Raw genomic sequence first — 20,350 nt, 5'->3', positions numbered from 1 at the left:
GAAAGTAGTGCTGACATCCCTTACACATTTACATTTTTCTGGCTTTTTTCTGATATTCTGGTTATTTTTCATCAGAAACAAAGAAGTTTCCTTATTTGGATGTTGCCCTGTACCCTGAACATCATCATCAACAGTGGGAACCATTTGTATTTTTTTCTGATTTTTTTGGTGATTATCTGGCTATCATTGGATAGATTACCATATTTGGAACTAGACCCTGAACCCTGAAAACAACCCAACATCATCACCACCATCCCCCAATTTTTCCTAATTTTTTGAGTATTTTTAGATAGATTACTATATTTGGATAGACCCTGGACCCTGAAAACAACCCAACATCATCATCACCATCCTCCAATTTTTCCTGATTTTTCGGGTATTTTCTGGCTATTTTTGGATAGATTACCATATTTTGACATAGCCCCTGGACCCTGAAAACAACCTAACATCATCACCCCATCCCCCAATTTTTCCTGATTTTTCGGGTATTTTCTGGCCATGTTTGGATAGATTGCCATATTTGGACATCCCCTGGACCCTGAAAACAACCTACCATCATAACCACCATCCCCCATTTTTTTCTGATTTTTCTGCTATTTTATTGCTATTTTTCCTTTAGATAAGCACACATTTCCATATTTGGCAATGTGCCCTGGACCCTGAAAACAACCACATTTGGAAGTGCGCTTTTGGACCCTGAAAACAGTGAGCAAGCCGTGGGAATCAGTGAGCACCAAGGCTGGCTCTAGGGAGCTCAGCAAGGCTACCTTCCTGATTAGGAAGGTTGGTCAATTGACTGCTGTGATGCATAGGTAGACTTAGTCAATAGACTATACCTGATACATAGTACTGGCAGTATCAGGTGTAATACGCATGATTGGGGATACTGATGGTTCCACAGATGTTTCGACTGCAATCACTCTGCGGAGGGAGATGTTGGAATCCATTGAACACAAATTTTCCGCACTTCAGATGTCCGACGACCTCCAGTGGCCACTTATCACCTCGGATGGGACACCTCGTCCTCGGCCAAAGATAGAACGCCCTGGAAGATTCAACGTCGATCTGGAGTCCGATGATGATGATGCAGAAGACAGTGCCTTGCGAGAAGAGACTTTGATTCAAGCTTACTGGACCTCTATCCGAGAAAAATATCGCTCACAACGCCTTGACGTTCAATCTCTTTCGACCTCGGAGACGGGGGACCTTCCCGAGAACTGGATTGTAATCAACATTAATATCACAGACGATAAGAGCGCGTTGTTCATCTCACGACGAGAAGGCGGAGTCGAAGGAAACCAACCACTTGTATTCTGCGTGCCTCTGAAAGGAAGGAGAGATAATGGAGATGACGACGAGGAAGACCATTTGGGATTCGACGATGCTATTGGCGAGTTGCGCGAGATCGTAAGGTTGAGTGACGAGGGTACCAAGACAGCCGTCAACATCAAATCCGATGACAAAGAGGCTCGCGTGAATTGGTGGAAGCTACGGGGTGATCTGGATACGAGGTTACGCGAGCTGCTTGAAAACATCGAGTTTTGCTGGTTGGGAGCGTTCAAGGTTAGTGGGTTCTGTCTTTTGACTGACATGTATTAACAATGTATATCAGACAATCCTTAGTCCATGGTCGGACACAACTCCAGAGATGATTTCGGATCTCCGGGCACAATTTGACAAGATCTTTCAGCGAAGCCTTCATGTCAAGGACAAGAAAACGAAGCAGCGCCGGTAGTGTGGCGGGAATTAGGCTCTTGTAATTTGCAGGTGCAAATTTGCCCTGCAAATTTGCGCTAATTTGCTGATCAAAGCTACAAGCCCAAAACCAGCATGCAAATTAGGGCAAATTAGCGAGGTCTTGGGTGAGAGAACAACGGCAGGTTTCGGCGTCATTTTCTGTTAATGGGCATGCTAATGGCTTCGTCGAGGTCGATTTTGAGCGACGTTTGTGAATTCGAGTAACTCGGGATTTTGCTAGTCTCTCCTAGACAGACTTCAATATATGTGAAGTCGTACCTTGGTTCACGATATATGAAGGATTTTGCTCCATCTGACCCACAAACTCAATCACGTAAAACTAGTGTTGCCAAAGTTCAGTTCAGTTCAGTTCTTTGGCACTTTTCGAGAACCGAGAACTGGACTGACAACCTCTGAGCAGAACTGAGGACTGAACAGGACTGAACCGGTAAGAACCGTTCTTTCCTGTTCAGTTCCGTTCAGTTCTCAGTTTGAACTGCCGAACTGGCGGGAAAAAATGGTAATTTGTCTCCATAAGGGGGATTATGCACTCTAGCAACTACTAATATAGCTACATTCTGGCTGAGCATCAGCCTCAATTGAAGCGTCGAGAAGGCGCGTTTTGTAAGTGTGCTTGAAAATTTGCACCCAGCCAAAAAGAAGTGGCTCCATGCGATTATTAAGTACACACTCGAAAAAGCTCGTTCAGAAGCTACAGAGGAGCCAATGACAGTAAGCGCGCACACACGCCAGTCAACTTTCATCGCTGACCTTTCCCTGGGACTTCATCTCAAATCCAACATTGTGCAACCTCACGAACACGGCGGTTGGCAAGGACGACGGTTTGCTTTTATTCTTATGGACAATAATAATGGCCTCGTACAGCAGGTAACCAGTAAGCCTTCATTTTTGTTATTGATAATGACCACGTATCTACGAGGGGGGTCTCTAGCTGTCAATCCCACGAAATCAATGATTAGCTTCGGCAACAAGTCGCGTGCACTTGAGTCCGGACAACGGCATCCTCGACGATCATGCTCACGAGAAAATGACGTGGCTGGACGCAACGTCGATGACATGGCAAGTTGGCGGATGGAGCTGGCAATGGCGGTACAGGAACTTCGGGAAGTAGGGGAAAGATGTCGGCTAAGCGGGGAGAAAGAGCTCGTCGTCGTGAATGAGAATAACTAACTTACCTTTGTGAGTAGACAACGCCTTCTAGAATGATAGAAATCAATGTTCAGCCTCAATAAGAGTAGGCTGTCCACAGGTTGTGCTACCCAACTGTGCAGAGACGACGCGGACAGGAGAAGGAGCCGCAGAAGTGTTGGAAGGGACGTTGGACAGGGAAAGTTATAGTTTGTCGTTCTGGATGCCAGAATCTTCAACTCACCATGCACGCGTGTTGGACAGATACCATTGTGTGGATATAAAGATGGCAACGAGACCTTGACAAACCTATAAGGTGGAAATCAGCACGACAAATGGTGATGTTGAAGCAGGATTATAGATCCCCAGGGAATTGGTTATTTTCCTCAGCCACCCTAACGTTTTTTGAGAGGATCTTGACGCACTTTATCCCAACTCGTTGAGCCGGGGCTTTCCCTTTCAAGGCGCTATAGTCGGTGAGAATGTTGCGTTGACATCATGATGAAGGTTTGATGATATGGCATTAGCCGGCACACATTGAATCTCCGAAACAGCCCAAAAATTCGTCGATAAAATATACAAGACATATACATGTTCAGTTCAGTTCGAACGGGTCCGAACCCAGTTCTCAAAAATTTCCAAAGGGCTGAACCGTGAACTGGAACCGACACCCCCAGCCCGAACAGGAACCAGAACTGTAACCGAACCGTCAGTTCAGTTCTGCCAGTTTGGTCCGAACTGTCAGTTCGGGACTGAACTTCGGCAACACTACGTAAAACCTACTTTGAAAGTCGTTCCATACGCCCGCCGTCAAATGTGCACCTAAAGAAATTCTTTAGACTCAAACAGCACGCAAGTAGTCATCAGTAAATAAGTTCCCTCCTCGCCATCGTTGATCCCCCCGTGCAGTTACTTGTGCACATAACAAAAAAGTTGGTCAAGCAGACCCTAATTTGCGTGAATTAGCTAATTTGCCCTATTTTGCGGGGCTAATTTGCGCAAATTAGCCTGGGCTCCCGGGAGCTGCGCCCCCGGACCCCTGCCTGCAAATTTGCCGAAATTTAGGGTGCAAATTAGGGCCTCTTTGAGGCCCAAGTAAATTTGCTTGGGAGAATTAGGGTACGGGGCTATTTCCCGCCACACTAAGCAGCGGGCGGGAAACCACAAGAAAACTGCATCGCAGGCACAGGCACCCAGTCAAATGACGCTCGACGATCTGATTCTCAAGTGTTTCTCCACATTGTCACCGAAGTGCAAAGATGAAGAGCTCGAGGATCTCATCTACTTCATCCTGGACCTCTACTCGTTCCATGGCGTTCCAGTCGCTATTGCAGAAGTCGATATCGCTCAGCTGGTGGTAGACCTTCGGGCTGTGTTGGAAGAACACGCGGCGAAACTTCGGCAGTGGAAGAAGACAATTACAGGAAAGTCGACCACTTCATTGGCGAAGGATCAGGACGAACACTTGTTCTTGGTCCTTGACAAGAATGTTCAAGGGATACCCTGGGAGAGCATACCGATTCTGAGGGGGCGAAGTGTCAGTCGAATCCCGAACATCGAGTTCTTGTACGACAGGCTTGCATTCGCAAAGTGGAAAAGACAGGGCGAGCTTGTGGAGGACGAATTAATCACTGGAGCGGTCATTGATCCTCGAAAAGGATACTTCATCTTGAATCCCAGTGGCGATCTAGCTCGAACTGAAGGTCGATTCCGGGATTGGGCTCATGGGATGAAGAAAGCTGGGTGGGATGGTGTGATTGGCCAGGCTGTTAGTGAGCAGCAGTTTGTGAATGCGCTGAAGACGCAGGACTTGGTTGTGTAAGTATTCTTTCTTGTTCGTTCAAATGTTACTGATATGAATGGTTCTATGGTAGTTACTTTGGCCATGGAGGTGGAGAACAGTATATCCGATCTCATAGGATTCGCAGCCTTCCGAAATGCGCTGCAACTATGCTTTGGGGTCGTTCGTCGGGTGCTCTCCGGGAGTTGGGTGACTTTGATAGGACGGGAACACCTTACAATTACATGCTCGCTGGGTGGTACGTGTTCGAACTGTCCCCCGCTTCACTTACCATTAATGCCATCTTTTATCAGTCCTACGCTCGTCGCGAACTTGTGGGACATCACGGACAAGGACATTGACAAGTTCTCTCAATCCGTCTTTGACAAGTTGCGTTTGACTCCTGCGGATGATAGCAAATGGAACGAACCCGGCAAGGAATCCCACGCTTCTCCTTCTCTATCTCTGGTGGCTTCTGTGGCACAGTCGCGGGATTCATGCAAGCTGAAGTACCTGACCGGAGCAGCTCCGGTGGTGTACGGTATACCATTTTATATTTGATCTCGGATCGAACATTATCTACTCGACATTGTACCGTTTAACATTTATTATAGATGTATATTTCAGGGCTTGCCCAAGTAGAGCAGCCGAATATCGCATTGTCTTTTATTATGACTTCATGATCATCCATATCGTTGTGTTGCAAACTTTACCGCCTTGCAACTCATCAGACGAGGCTCATGGTGTACATCATATGGAGATACTAGACTTGAACAATCATCCGGCCATAACCTCGAAGACAAGAAGACGACTAGACGCGATTCGGATAAGGCCTTGTAAACAGGATATATCATAGACAAACGTTACCTGCTGTTGTTGAAGTCGCATTTGAGGATCCCGTTTTCGAGGGAAAAGCGGGACCCGCAATGGCGGTTTCCACATTCGGGATGCGAGGTTTCCTCGATCGGGTTCACCTCGCTTGAACAGATGAGGGGGTCGACACAGGGACTGAACGGAGAGGGGGACTGAGGTCCAAACAACCCAGGTGGGAGTTCAGGGATGCCTGAGGGCGAGAGCAGACCGGTGATCCCAAAGAGGAGGAGGGGAGACAGGGATCAGAGGGGAACGGGGAGAGAGCGGGAAAAGAGGATTCATTCGTGTGACGCTATCTACGCTATCGAGGACTCCGCGAACACGGATAGCCGGAGAGAGGTTACCAGCCGCGTGACGGAGGTGACGGCGCGCGCCAAAAGGGAGGGTTGCCAGAGGACACGTGACGTAACCCGGGTCACGTAACCAGGCGTGATACACATTGATATGTGTACGTGACTGACGCGACGCGTTCAACTTGTACTCAACGTCGACCACGATGATCAGCAGTTTCGATTTATGAATAGAGGTAGAGGCTCTTCAAGAGCTCGATAGTTACGACATACCACACGACTATGATCTCACAACAGAGGATCCGGAGCGGCTTCTTGAAGGTGAATATCTCATTTCCAATCCCACTCAAAAATCTGACGATTTGGTAGCTGCCGTGGAGGCTGTTGCCGACTCCAGCAGCGCAATTACGGATGAACAGGTCTTTGACATCTATAGGTGTCTGCTTAAACACGCAGACGCGGTCTCTGGCTCCGTTATGAGCAAGCTTCTCGACTCCATTTCCTCTGGCCTCTTAGCGGAATTAGAGGCTACTATGCGTGATGTGGAGTTGGGAGATCAGCAATCGTACATGGCGCATAAAACGCCGTTGGAGTTGTACGCGTTTTTGCTGCAATGGTTCGTTACGGCGGCTGAGAAGGTCAAGGCCACTGAGGATGGCGATGCGCCACCCCCAGCAGCGGCTACCAAGGGCAGGAGAGGGAGGGGAGGGAAGGCTGGAGCGGGGAGAGGGGCAGGTCGTGGAGCTGCGAGCAAGAAGAATGAGGCGTGGACTTGGCAGGACCAGATCCCTGCGACACTTGGGCTGATTGTCAAAGTTCTGCGTCTTCAGACGCAACGTATTTGGACGACGACTGCTGAAAGGGAAGACTTTATCAAGTGCGTTGCTATTTTCTGTTGTTCGTTTATCTTCTAACATAACTGTAGAACCATTACAAGACCCGCATATCACGTCGCTGAAAACGAACAATACATGAAAAAGTCAGATATCAAGCTCTGGGTCTACAAGGTCATCTGTCTCTCCGTGAAACACCATGGTCAATCTTTTGCTGTTCACATCAACATCATCCAATTTCTTACATTCTTCGAACACCTCTCCGAGCCCATGGCAGAGTGCCTCACCGTCCTCGCTGGGGAGTACGACCATGCTCAAGTCGGGGACGAAATCCTCCGCGACATCGCGGGCAAGACTTTCAACGCGCAAGATAGCAAAGGCCCTCGTGCATTCGCGAGGTTCCTCGTCAAATTCGCAGAACTCGCTCCACGCGCAATACTCAAACAACTCAGCCTCCTTCTAGACCAGCTAGATTCCGAGGTTCGTCTTGCTTCTTCCTGATGTTCACCACCTGACGAGTACCTATCCTACGCACCAGTCGTACCCAATGCGCCAAGCCCTAGTTGAAGTCATCGGCTCCATCATCACCGAGCTCTCAAACACAAGCACAGACAACGACAACTCTAAAACCGCCCAAAAGCAAATAAGCGGACTCTTCGACCTTCTCCTCGAACGCACGCTCGACATCTCCTCATACGTGCGCACGAAGCTCCTCCAAGTTCTCGCAAAAATGTGCGACTTGAAGCCCAAGTTTCCTAAACAGCGCTTGGCGATTACGGGTGCTGCCATTGCTGCGCTGGCGGATAAGGGTGCGACGGTGAGGAAGACGGCTGCGGCACTTTTGGTGAAGCTGTTGGAGACGCACCCGTATCGCACGCATGGGGGTATGTTGCAGCTTGATGTGTGGCAGGCGGAGTATCAGGATGTTTGTAAGGAGTTGGAGAAGATTGAGGGGAAGATTGGGAATGCGGTTGAGAAGCCGGAGGGGGAGGAGGAGGAGGACGAAGAAGAGGAGGGTGAAGGGGAGGAGGGTGAATCTGGAAGAAAGAGGAAGAAATCGAAAAAGTGATTCATATGCAGTTTGTGTGTGGATTAAACTGACGGTTCTCTTTTACTAGGACAAAGGCCAAGAAAGAAGATTCGATGGATGTAGATACCGAACTAGAAGAGAACGAAGATGAAGACGAAGAGAGCGACGAGGAAGACGAGGACGAGGACGACGCGAAAATGGCCGTGGACGACGACGACGAGAACGCCACGCCCAAGAAAAAGCCCAAGAAGAAAAAGAAACATTCAAAGCTCAAACCCCGCAAATCTCAATTGAACGTGGCTGCCGTTACCGAGGAACAAGCCGTCCTGGCCGGGCTGGAGGGTCAAGAGCTTCAGCTGATGAATTTGCGCAAGAAATACTTTGTCGAGGGATTGGCGTTTATTCGTCAGATTGAGAGTGCAATGGAGCCGATGGGGTTGCTTCTAGGATCGAAGAATAAGCTGGAGGTTGCTGAGGCTATTGAGTTCTTCAAGGTTGCGCATGATTATGAGTTTGAGAGTGCCAAGGTTGGTTTCGGTTTTTTTTGGAGGTGAAGTGATTTGGAACTTATGTTCGTTTGTAGGTTGGGATTAGGAAGATGCTCCATTTGATATGGGTAAAGGATAACAACAATTCTGGGCCTGCGGAGGAGGCGAAGGAGGGTAAAGGTGTTCGGCAGAAGCTGCTCGATTGTTATCGCGGATTGTACTTTGAAGCCATCGAGGGTCTGCAGCCGAAAGAGCAAGTCAGCCGTATCGCGAAGAATTTGGTAGAGTGCGTCATCCCTTCCCCTTTCCCTTCTTTTTTACGAAGGTTCTTACGACAATTTCATTCCACTAGGCGAACCTACGAGACCACTTTGGCCGAACTAACAAGTCTGGAGGAGATGATGCGTATTATGAGTGAAGAGGAGCAAATTCATCAAGATGTCATTTCCAAACTTTGGCAGATTTATAGTATGTCCACTTTGCAATATGGCGCTTCTTTATCCTTACATTCCGTCATACAGGTTCTAAACAAAACATTCCGAGCCAGCAGCGTCGTGGAGCCATCATCATCTTGGGCATGCTTGCCTTGGGAAGACGCAGCGTCCTGAGTGATCGCGTTGACACTTTACTCAAAGTGGGTTTGGGATCGTTGGGCAAGGTGAAATCTTTTTGTCAATCTTATTCGGTATGAGCTAATGCGAACTATAAGGCTGATCTTACCTTGGCTCGATACACCTGTGTGGCCTTGCAGCGATTGAACGGGAGTGCTAAGAAGGTCAAAGGTATGTCTGGTGTAGAGTCAAGGGGATGCATGGATTTGACTAACACCATGACAGGTTCCCTCCTCGACAAAACCATGCGCATCGAGATGACCAACCCCATCTTCCGCAAACTCCAAGATGCCGTCAACCATCCCTGTCGATCTCGAGAATGGTTCGGGTTCGCCGAGCAGGTTATCAACACCGTATATGCGCTTGGCGAGCATCCAGACGTGTTCTGCAATGAGCTCATCAAGAAATTCACTATCAAAGCTTTCACCCCTCGTGCTCCCAAACCTGCTGTTCCTAAAGCCAATAACGAGACGCCAGAGACGGACCCTGATGCTATGGCTGAAGACCACCCAGGAGACGTTACCCAAAACTCATTGGAAACGGCCACGCAGGACTCGACTCCAGGAACGCAACAGGGTGATAAGGAGAAGGATGTCGGCGATGCTTTTGAGCTGAGCCAGCTTCTTTTCATTGTGGGACATGTGGCTATCAAGCAGATTGTGTTCCTGGAACTTGTTGAGCGGGAGTGGAAGCGCCAGAAGGACGAAAAACAAGCTGGTAGGTGTCTTATTCGTCCTATATGATTTCGTCAAGTAACCATTCATGTATGCAGCCGAAAAGTTGGCAGCAAAAGCAAAAGGCACTGATAAAGCCTCCAAGGATGGCGAGGAGCTTGATCAAGTTGCTGGTAATGCAGAGGACGAGATTGGAGACCGCGTCGCAGGTGTTCGTGAAACGGAGATGCTCTACGGCACTGACTCTCTTTTGGCGATGTACGGCCCCATGGTCGTCCATATTTGTGGTAGCCCCCACAAATTCAAGGTTCGTGCACTGTTCTAGTACGCATTTCTGGCTAACCTCAATCTTGTTTGCAGAGCCCGACACTGCGAGCAGCTGCAACGCTATTATTCAGCAAGTTCCTCTGTGTCAGTTCACAATTCTGCGACCAGAACCACCGGCTATTATTCAAAATCCTCGAAACGTCCAAAGACGCTAACATCCGGAGTAACATCGTCATCGCGTTGGGCGATGTCGCCGTGTCCTTTAGCAACATCATCGACGAGAACAGTAACGAGCTGTACAAGGGCCTTTCGGACGGCAGCATCATCGTCAAGAAGAATACGCTCATGGTTTTGACGCATTTGATCTTGAACGGGATGATCAAGGTGAAAGGCCAGCTTGGGGAGATGGCCAAGTGCGTTGAAGATGAAGATGCACGTATTGCGGATCTGGCGAAGCTGTTCTTTAGCGAGCTGTCTACGAAGGAGAACGCGATCTACAATAACCTCCCTGATGGTAAGTTTTTTTCGTCTGACGCTCACTATGGGATACTGATTTTGTTTGGATAGTGATCAGCCATTTGTCGACGGGTGATCATGCCGTTGACGAAAAGACTTTCAGGAGTACACTCCAATACATCTTCACCTTTATCGAAAAGGTCCGTTTCTCGAGCTGGCTGTCTTGATATGCAGTGCCTTACCATCACGTACCCTAGGAAAAACAAGCAGAGAACATCGTCGAGAAGCTATGCCAGCGTTTCAGGCTCAGCGAAGATCCTCGTCAATGGCGCGACATCGCCTTCTGTCTTTCCCTCCTCCCATTCAAGTCGGAGCGATCAGTCAAGAAGCTGATCGAGGGCTTTCAGTTCTATCGGGATAAACTACATGAACCTCAGGTGTATGAAAAGTTTACAGAGATTCTGGCAAAGGTACGGTCTTTCGAGCAGTTTTCAGGGTTATGACGCTTACCTCTTTTTCTACAGGCACGTTCTAATAAATCCAAGGATAAGCCGGATAATGAACTCAATGAGTTCGAGCATGTATGTTCTGATCGCATGTTGTTCGTAACGTCGCTGACCGTCGATGATTACTTAGCTTCTGGAAGAACACAAGAACCAAGGAGAGGAAGACCAAGCGCTCGAAAAGCGTGTAGAGAAGAAAGCTGCGAAGAAACGGGCCTCAAAACGAAGTACGCCATAGCCCTTTCATTGTTTTGCCGGTACCCATGGACTGATCAGTAACTTCAATAGCTACCCGGAAGAAACCTGTTCAAGCCGAGGAAGAGTCGGAGTAAATTGCGCTGTTCGATTTTTGTATAATTTATTACCATGAACGACTGGGATCTTTTCTGTATGACATATTGTATCGTAGTAAAAACCAGTATTTAATGGCATATGTAGATCTATTGGCAAAATCCGGGGACGGATTGCTCGAGCCAACCCAAGGAAGGAGGCATGTTGATTCTGAATGTCGAATTTGGCCATGGAAGTGGGGAGAAGCATGTAAGTGCAGTTTGTATCGTAGAAGACGAATGAATGAAATGAGTGTCGTGGCTTTAAAAGAAACCATAGTTCGCTATATGTGGAGATAAGCTATGAAAAAAAGGACAGTGAGGGCGAAGAGAACGCCAATAGCTCTACGATCGAGAGAAAGTCCAGAGAGTCAGAGAGAGAGACAAATCGTATATAGATACAAAAAAGATACGCGTTCGAAAGGAAAAGAAAAAGGTATACTGAGTGAGAGAGATCGATCAAATGAGCGTGGTGGTGGTGGAGAGATAGTTAAATTGAGTGATAATGAATGATGGAATTTATGAGCCGGGTATTGCTTATGCTAGCGTGATTTGAGTTTGAGTGAGTGAGTGAGGTCTGGGTGTGGGATGCGTCGTTTGATACAGTATATGGATGTGGATGATGGATGAGAGGATGCAGGGGTCTCTTTTCTTGAGGTGGGTCTTCTTCCAACTTCCAGCAATGGTGTGGTTTGGAGGTAGGGATGCGTGGGTAGGTGGAGAAGGACGGGAGGGACCGCGGTAGCGGATGGTGGCTTGCCGTATGAACGAACGAACGGCTTAGGGAGGTACAAGGCTGGCGGGTGATAGAGGAGGGAGATAAACGACGGCGTAAGAGGCGGAGGCGGAGGACGAGAACCGCATCAACGGTTCAGGGAAGGAGGGTACAAGAGCTGGGCCGGCGAGGAGATAATCGATGGCGTGCAAGGTAGCAACCGCGTCTATTCAGCCTCAAACCTCGCACCCCCCTCACCACCCCTCATAATAGCCTTCATAAAATCAAAGAACCGTTCCGCATATTCCCCAGGCGGAACCGGGCTAATCTTATGCTATATCCCAAAAAAACATCAACATCAACATTCTTCTTTTTTCCCAAGGGAAGAAACTCACCCGATCAGCTTTCAACCCCTTCCACAAATGCTCAACCCTCTTCACAAGCGAATAAGGCGTCAAAATATCAATAACCCCAAGATAATAAATCACATCCAGCCCTTCATTCCCCTCATCCGTCGCCCTCAACCCTCCTTCGTCTTGATAGAATATCAGTTGCAGTCGATCCCCAATATCTTCTTCTGGAAGTCGAATGGTATGTTTGCCTAGGCGCTTTGGATCGGACGAACGCATGGCCCGACGCATAGCGATGGCTTCGGGGGATTTATGGCCGCCCGACATGGTTTTTGAGCGGCCTAGAGAGTTGGGTAGGTCCGGCTACACATAACGGATGGGTGAGCCCAATATCGTTAAGGAGAAAGAAAGAAGAGAAAACCCACCGAAAAAACCTTCAACATATTCCTCCTAACATTATCCCTATTCCCCCTCTGCATATTATGTATCCCCACAAGCAGACTATAATCCATAATATTCACCCCCCTCAAAAACTCTGCGTCCCGCCTAAGTTGTTCCGTCAACAACGCCCTTTTCTCCGGTCCCAAATCCAACGCCTTCCCCCTCTTTATCCAATTCAAATCTTTCAGCACCGCCCGGGGGTTCCGTGCAGCTTTATCTTCGGGGTACTCACGACCCACCGTACTCCCCTTTAAATCATACGTCTCGTGGATGTCTTTATGGGGCGGGAAAAGGTTGTTCATGATGACGAAATGGATTTCTTGCCCCGGGGAAGTTTGACGCGGTGTAGGCCTTAGAATCGACTCAAGAGCGTATGTGGGTTTTCTTTGACGTGGTCAAAGTATTGGGGTAGGATGGACAAGAGGAATTTATGTTCAGAGTGTCGGATGGTTTTGATTATGAACCTATAGTCCCTCGAAAAATAAAAGAACGAGCCCGATTTTCCGGGGGACCCAAGTTCGGATAAGATGTATTTTGCGGTGAGGGAGAGGAGGTAGTCTGCGGGGTCCAGATGGAATATGTCTTCCCTTAGTGTCCGAAACACCCAAGGCGCGTAATCCTTGAACTTGAAATCGTATTTTGCAGACGGAGTCAGCTCGTTTCCGACGATATCGAATGAAAACTTGTGACGCGCGGTAAAGTCTTCTATCGTCAGTGGTCGTTTTATTTTAGCTTGACATCGAGACACCTACACGACTTCATTCAGCGTGTATCATGAATAAAGAAAAAAAGAAAACCCACCCCGATACGTATACCCGTCAACATATTATACATCAACACATAATTGACATGATCCTCCCCAATAAGGTTGCCCACAAGCGGCATATCCTGCTCAGACTTGGGCCTCGTCTCAGCACGGGTAAGCGCCGCCTCCACTTCTTGTTGCAGCTGCTGCTTCGCCCTCTTCTCCATCCTCTCCCTCCTAATCTGCTCCGCAGCAATCTCAATATCAGACGCCAGCTCAATCCCCACTTCACCGATATACGACGCATCCTCTGGGGAATGCGACGACGACCCATATTGCCTCGTGTGTGTCTGATGGTGACCGCGCTTGAAACTGGCTGCAACGGGGCTTGAGCCTGTTGTGTTTCGACGAGTTGGACGCATGGGTATGATGGCGACCGGAGGCTGGAGGTACGGATCGTATGCTGCTGATTTTGATGATGATTCGCCGGCGGCGGTGGGGGGAGAGGCATAACGAAGAGTTGGAAGTGAGCCTTTCGTATCGGTTGAGGCCCTGTGGAGGGTAGTGTCGAATGTGGATGACCTTGCTGTCAATCGAGAAGATGTGGATGATGCTTGGTTGCACCGTTTCCGTCGTCACCGACTTTGTCACCGTCGTTAGTAAAATAGCTATCTTGACCAGCAGGCCCGGTTTCTACCTCCACCTCACTGGTCACCATGATAATCTGAGTTGGGTCATTGTTGGTGCTGTCGTCACCATCTCGGTTAGTGATGGTGTGAGGAGACGACGCAGTGGACGTCGTAGACAGCGGAAGAGATTGGCGCGAGGCAGCGGCAGAGACGGGGGCGGTCTTGTAAGATGTAGCTGACGATGACAGCATGCTGCTGTGGGTTGAGAGGAGGCTCTGCCTGTAAGCAGGCACAACGATTGGCGAAGGCGAACGACGGGTGGGCGAAACGGCAGTGATTGAAGAAGCCATCGTCGTCCAGCGTCGAGGACAGAATATAAAAGAGGATGGCGGCGAACGGTAAGAAAGCAGTGTTCGCTGAATGACATAACTTTAGCGTCTTGTGAAAGATAGAGAACGGACGAAGGTATTTAAATACAGCAAATATTTACATAAATAGAAGAAATTCGTGAACACGAATACTTCATACCGACGCACATACACGGAATGGCGGGTTCTCGGCCGCCAGGCATCAGACCCTAGTGCACGAATTACGCCCCCTTATGCGACATCCTGTGGAATGGCTTCCCGCGCACGGTAACCACAGAAACGATGGCGACTAACTCCCAAACCCATGCTCGACGTGGCCGATATCAGGGGTTGGGTGAAGTTGAAGAAAACGTCAAGCGGAAGAGGTACACGACGAGCGAGGTGGTGAGTGCGAGAATTGCTTCTGTCGTGCGATATTCTTGACAAGGCTGCAGCAGCTTTCTGGGGTGCCATAATCCATTTCCTTTGAAAGTTTGGGCGATGCTGGGCTGCATGCAGTGCCCCGATCTCCTCACGTCCTACTCAAACCGGTGCTGCATACACTCCAATTTTCTCGTTTCTAGCCAACCTAGCGGCCAACAAGGTCCCGAATCCGATTATGCGAGTTGATACTGTGCCACGATGTCTGGCCGATACAATCCCCCCAGCGCGTTTACGCTCCCGCCGGAGACTCGTTAAAAGTGGAGTGGGTTTAGACAGAGGCGTCTGGCGGGGATTTGAGGGGTACGTGTCGTTTTCTTATTCTAATGGCTGTGATTCTGATGCTGCGTAGAGGTTTTCACGAAAGCTATGGGCTCAAAGGGTGAATCAGGAAGAATCACACGCGTACAAAGACTCTACTCCGCCACTGAGGAATCGTCGGTGTTGTCGTTGTTCAGCCGCCGTCACTGGGATTCCAAGGGTCCTTTCAACCTCGAAACACCCGTGGTTCAAGCCGAGCCTCCGAACCTCCCTCATCAAACAGGTTTTCATCACGAGTCACCAATGTTTTACCTCTGCATCGTTCAGCTGCTGTCGCCTGGACATCCCTACCTGACCTCCCGCTGCTGCCCGCAATGGAAACGCAATCTAAAGGCCACCTTCGTCAACGTTCACTCGAATTGGAAGCTGTTGAGATTGAAAGGCGAAGAGTTATCGTATGGGTTCTCGCCTTCATTGGAAGAATGCCAAAGTGCATCGCTTCTGAGTGAGTTCCTCCTTCCATTGCATTCTTTCTACCTTACCTGGTCATCCCCTTCTGTGCTGCAACAAACCTTGCAGCAGTTTCCCCTTGTAGAGTCGATCTCTTCCTATATACTAATAATGTCCTCCCAGTTCTGGTCTTGGCAACGTCGTTCACGAGCCTCATGCTTCTACAGCCAACAAGACCCCCAATCTTAAGCGAACCACTGGTTTCTAGTGGTACGACAATTAGAATCTTGAATTTATGACCTTCTGGATGCTTACATTGCCACTGCAACAGCCCCACAATCCTTTTTGCTCTGCTTTCCATCTGCAAAGCCCGACTTAGCTATCCGCTCGTAACAACTCTGCATACGGATAGAGGAGACTCCTTGGTAGTTAGTTTTCTCCAGCCCCGTAGTCGACAGCCCCAACCCTAAACGTCATTTCCATTGCAGTGACCTAGCTAGCGTCTTTAACCATGCCCAAGCTCGACGACGCCAATACGCTCTCAAGAAGCTCCACAGGCCATGGTCGTCCGCCTGTTTCACGTCGTTCATCGGAACCTCGAGCTGGGAAGGGTGGAGAATAGACATTTTTGACTTCAGTGAGTTAGTTCCCCCCTCCTTTGTGCTTTTCTCTCTGCTTTGGCTTCCGAATCCCCTTATCACCTTGCATCCATTTGACCTTTTGCGCTCGGCTGACCGCCTTCGTCTTTTACTCAGGTTCCGATTCCACGACACCCAACTTTGCCGACCTCCATGATTGCATCGTCTTTCGCGTCCACCATTTGCACCCCTTCGTGCATCGGCCCGCGAAGGGGATATTGCCATGGTAGAATCCACCTACCTAAGCCGCCTCTACAGAGCTCGTGGATCCAGCATCACCTCGCCAGCAGCCACGGCAAATCTCTCAGATAGAGTAATTCGGACACTGCCGTCCGCCTGATCATAGGCGCAAGCTTGAGTCCCAGAGCTGTAGAGTGGGGATAACTCCTTCGGTAAGTCATCAGCCTTGCGTTACTTGTTCATTCGGTACCGTTCTCCCTTCCCCGGCTTTTGAATTCCTCGTCACCTTGCATCTATCTGATCTTTTGCCTGGCTGACCGACCTCCTTCGTTACTTAGGTTCTAGTTCCACAACACCAGTGTAATCTCCAGCTAGTGATCGCACTGTCTTTCGTCCACCACCATGATTCGCACAACTTGTACCCCTTCGTCCGTCGACTCAAGAAGGAGGGACAACAAGTGCCAAGCTCGTGGATTCGGTCTTCGCCAGTGGCCGCAGGCAAACCTCATGTACATCGATCGTCTGATAGGTTGCGCCCAGCGTGTGGTTGTTCGGCTATCCTTTTCCACCGAAGCTCAGAGCTGCTCAATAATCTTCTCATCGACGACCCACTCCGTCCTTGGCCATGTCCCAAATTGAGCAAAGGTTGGAATCAACGCCTATGAATCTGTGACTCGCCCTGACTTCTACTATTTGCAACTGCCTCTACGTGGTCAACTGTTTTCTTACTTCTTCCAGGCGTTCCACGCGCCGCTACGTACACACCACCCTACTACCCCATTTCCGTCCCGTAGTACAAGCAAATATCTCTCGTTGACATTGGACTCGGCATACATACTGAATAGATTCAACATCGTTACCATTTCATCTCCTAGATACCCCTTCATCTTTACTAGGAGAGCCTCTGTTTTCAAATTGTGTCCCTCGACCGTGGCAGACCTATCACCAGAGTTATCGTCGGGTAAACAAGCAGTCGCTTGGAATATCTCCATACTGAGTAAAGCGACGATTCGTCTGTAATGACGCTCGTGTGTTCAAGCTCTGCAGCTCGTTCAGGTGTCGACCTCGCATTTGTCAGTCAGCTCTGTCTCGCCATTCCGCGCCTCTACAAGCCTACTACTTGTGCGAAGGAGGTCTTCGCGTAGTAATGAAGCATTTCCTTCGTTCAACTCTTCATTGCCATAGTAAGCATGTGTTGAATCCGTCCCTCACTCTCGGCCTAGGACTTGGCTGCAGCTCCCTCTGCGGCCCTCAGTTCAATTTCTTCGTCAACTTGGTTCTCCCTCCGAGTCCGTGTAGCCGTATTTTCGCGCATACATTTATATCCAGCTCCCTCCCTCCTATCTCCCTTATCTCCTGCCACGTCATCGTCTCCCTCTTCTCCAATAATACAACCCACAAAAACGTACACCAACGGCTCACGTACGCCCGCTCATGCGTAGTCATCCGGGTATGATGGTTTAGGAGGCATTCGTTACAGGCTTTGGAGGGGGTTTTGTTCCATTTCGAGGGAGTGAGAGGGTGGGTCAGATTCGTGTGGCGGAGGATGAGCTCGGATTCGAGGTTGAGATTGCGAACGAACCGACTGAGGCGGAGAGGGGGAAGGAGAAGAGGAGGAGGAGGGAAGCAGAAAAGTGGAAAATTGCTCGGTGCTAGGAGGTCCTCTTGTCCTTTGGCCCACGAGCCTGGTCCACGCCAGGAACTCCGGAGACGGAAAAAGAATTCGCAGCACGTCGATTCACAGCCCTTTGACTGAGGGTGGTGGTCTTAGAGGGACAGGCAGCAATTGTGATTACCCATTGGGGCGACGAGGTTCCTTGGGTGGGTGAGGAGGTTGGGCGTTTTAGGATTTGGGAGGGGGGTCGTGGCGTTGTTGGATGTCCATCACATTGTCTTCAATATCTCACCTATACCGCTCTACTGACTGCGGCCTCGCGCACTTGAGGTTCCTCCATGGTAGTCTTCTATCGTTCTGCCTGCGACAGCACTACCCCACCATACCACCTCTGCACACTCCTCAATCGCGTTCCTGAAACCCATAGAGGCGCCCCCATCCATTCAGGACGCCGTATCGTATCATATCGAACTCGACCAGCCGTTGCCTCTCTCCTCCTTTCTCCTTTCAATGGCGTCGATTCGCCCTTCCTCCAGAATACCTCTGAGCCAGTCCAGCGTGTATGGAATCAACGTAATCCTCTGCACCGCTCGGTACACTTCAAGCTCTTTCTTTTGGCGAGTCACCGTGACCCTGATTTCAGGAGAGACAAGATCGAAGAGAAATCGGGTGAGCGATTGGGGTACTGTGAACGTTCAGCGCTCAACGCTCAATAGTCACCCTCGCTCGTGGACATTGGCCAACGACGAGAACCTCGCTTAACAGAGCCCCGGTCCGTCGCTTTTACAACGCGCTGAAACGAGGAGGCTATGCACATGTGGTACCTAGCTGGCCTTCCCATTGATCGACTCTAATCCAGGAAGACGGCTAAAGGACAACGACGTAGTGGAGTTCTGCAGCGAGAATAGGTAGAGGGGATTTGAGATGGGGAGGTAGGAGGCAACACGCCGCTGCTGAAAATGGTTGGGACGCAAAGAATCGCGGAGGAGGGTTGTGACGGTCAGTTTGCGAGGAGGCAGGAAAACGTGGGTGTCCGGGGAATACACTAGGACTTTTATAGAGCCAACTATGTAAAACAGTCGATCACTACCACCGGTTTAGAATAGGAAAGAATGTGAACTCACTTGACGTTCTAACCAACTTAACGGCCAAGACGAGGACTCGACGGGGCCGATATATCGGCACTTGAACACGACCTGCTGAGCTACCGCGCAGCACCTCTGGCCTTGAAAAAGGTTTACAGGTATGAATATAGGAAACGAAGGCGAACTCACTTACCTCGAAATAGGGTCACAATGGAAGGGCAAAATCAAGAAGAGGAAAGTCCAGGAACGGGCATAAGGTACCTAAAAATAGACCAAAACACGTGTTCCTCGTGGCATGGTTGGTGGGTGCCTAACGTCTTGGGCGCTCTTCTTTCCTTCCTTCCCTCATCCTGAACCTATCCACCTCCAGTATCTCAACATGAGCGGAGCGGGCGTTCTTGCGGGTTCTCACGACTTTGTTGCTCGCGACAACACGTTCATTGACAACTCTGTGATTAGAATGGTTATGTCTGGTGAACCAAACTGATAGCGTGAATCTCGGGCAGATGCACATCAATTATGGCAATAGGAAGACGTCCGATGGGGTCATTCCCCTCGTGCCGAATCCAAGCAATCGGTTCACAGGCCGCACACAAGTCATCGCCAAACTTGAGAGGCATTTTTCCAACACAAATGACTCAGCTCAGAGACGAAAGATCTTTCTGTTGTATGGAATGGGGGGTATTGGAAAGACTCAGATTTGCTTGAAGTTCATTGAGGAAATGTCTGGCTTGTGAGTATCATCAGAAAAGCAACCCTTATTTCTGAAATTTCAATTGCCTTCAGCTTCTCTTCTGTTTTCTGGATTGATGCTTCCTCAGTTGGCACCATCACTCAGGCACTCAAGGGTATCTGTAATCTTCCTGCAGCCCAGTCTAGTGGACTGGATGGCTCACCTGAATCTGCTCTTCACTGGATTGGCTTGCTGAAAGAGAACTATGTGATGGTCTTTGACAATGCTGATGTTCTATCACCTGCTGAGCTGGAGGCTTATCTTCCACCTGGAAGGGGGGGAAACATTCTGATAACTAGTCGCAACTCCACCATGAGGAATTTAACCTCACCTGAGAATTCTCTTGAAGTAGCTGAGATGGAAGAGAATGATTCTATTGAGTTACTTTTAAAAGCCAGTTACTTGGATCCATCTTCAATGGAGTTTCAAACTGAAGCTTGTGAGATTGTGAGGAAGCTCTCATACCTTCCTCTTGCTATTGATCAGGCTGGTGCTTACATTGCTTCTGGAGCCACCACTATTGGAAACTATCTTGCAAAATATTATGAGCATCAAAAAACATTATTATCTCATTCTGAATTTACTGGAGCTTCTAAGTATAACAGAACTGTCTATGAAACTTGGGAACTTGCATACAAAGAGATTCAACAAAGAACTAAATCTGGTGATTCTCATAAGACCAATGCAGCCAACAGTGCAA

General features: G+C 49.1%; 5 protein-coding genes across 5 annotated transcripts; 4 read left to right on the top strand and 1 right to left on the bottom strand.

The window, feature by feature from the left end:
* Window positions 1–873: 873 nt before the first annotated feature.
* Window positions 874–1,735, top strand: LACBIDRAFT_307113 (uncharacterized protein; the record flags this gene model as incomplete). The annotated part of the gene is made up of 2 exons (XM_001885785.1): window positions 874–1,563; window positions 1,613–1,735. 2 exons carry the CDS (start codon window positions 874–876, stop codon window positions 1,733–1,735), a joined length of 813 nt encoding a protein of 270 aa, XP_001885820.1.
* Window positions 1,736–2,549: 814 nt separating this feature from the next.
* On the bottom strand, window positions 2,550–2,816 carry LACBIDRAFT_307112 (uncharacterized protein; the record flags this gene model as incomplete). The annotated part of the gene is made up of 1 exon (XM_001885716.1): window positions 2,550–2,816. The coding sequence occupies one exon, from the start codon at window positions 2,814–2,816 to the stop codon at window positions 2,550–2,552; it is 267 nt and encodes an 88-aa protein (XP_001885751.1).
* A 1,271-nt stretch (window positions 2,817–4,087) lies between these two features.
* LACBIDRAFT_307111 (uncharacterized protein) lies at window positions 4,088–5,227 on the top strand (the record flags this gene model as incomplete). Its single annotated transcript, XM_001885784.1, has 3 exons — window positions 4,088–4,704; window positions 4,761–4,925; window positions 4,981–5,227. The coding sequence occupies 3 exons, from the start codon at window positions 4,088–4,090 to the stop codon at window positions 5,225–5,227; spliced, it is 1,029 nt and encodes a 342-aa protein (XP_001885819.1).
* A 1,078-nt stretch (window positions 5,228–6,305) lies between these two features.
* Window positions 6,306–10,691, top strand: CPD16201 (chromosome condensation complex protein; the record flags this gene model as incomplete). The annotated part of the gene is made up of 14 exons (XM_001885783.1): window positions 6,306–6,706; window positions 6,755–7,142; window positions 7,201–7,632; window positions 7,872–8,219; window positions 8,276–8,466; window positions 8,533–8,648; window positions 8,702–8,838; window positions 8,890–8,962; window positions 9,017–9,240; window positions 9,271–9,523; window positions 9,564–9,772; window positions 9,826–10,250; window positions 10,307–10,388; window positions 10,446–10,691. 14 exons carry the CDS (start codon window positions 6,306–6,308, stop codon window positions 10,689–10,691), a joined length of 3,525 nt encoding a protein of 1,174 aa, XP_001885818.1.
* Window positions 10,692–14,572: 3,881 nt separating this feature from the next.
* On the top strand, window positions 14,573–16,882 carry LACBIDRAFT_331418 (uncharacterized protein; the record flags this gene model as incomplete). The annotated part of the gene is made up of 9 exons (XM_001885782.1): window positions 14,573–14,652; window positions 14,767–14,991; window positions 15,043–15,125; window positions 15,277–15,454; window positions 15,731–15,827; window positions 15,946–16,036; window positions 16,155–16,263; window positions 16,384–16,429; window positions 16,556–16,882. The coding sequence occupies 9 exons, from the start codon at window positions 14,573–14,575 to the stop codon at window positions 16,880–16,882; spliced, it is 1,236 nt and encodes a 411-aa protein (XP_001885817.1).
* Window positions 16,883–20,350: the final 3,468 nt, after the last annotated feature.

Source organism: Laccaria bicolor, genomic scaffold (assembly GCF_000143565.1).
Source record: "Laccaria bicolor S238N-H82 LACBIscaffold_33 genomic scaffold, whole genome shotgun sequence".
Lineage (NCBI taxonomy): Eukaryota > Fungi > Basidiomycota > Agaricomycetes > Agaricales > Hydnangiaceae > Laccaria > Laccaria bicolor.
The sequence above is the reverse complement of the archived record's forward strand: the minus strand, read 5'-3'. Positions and strand labels throughout refer to the sequence as shown.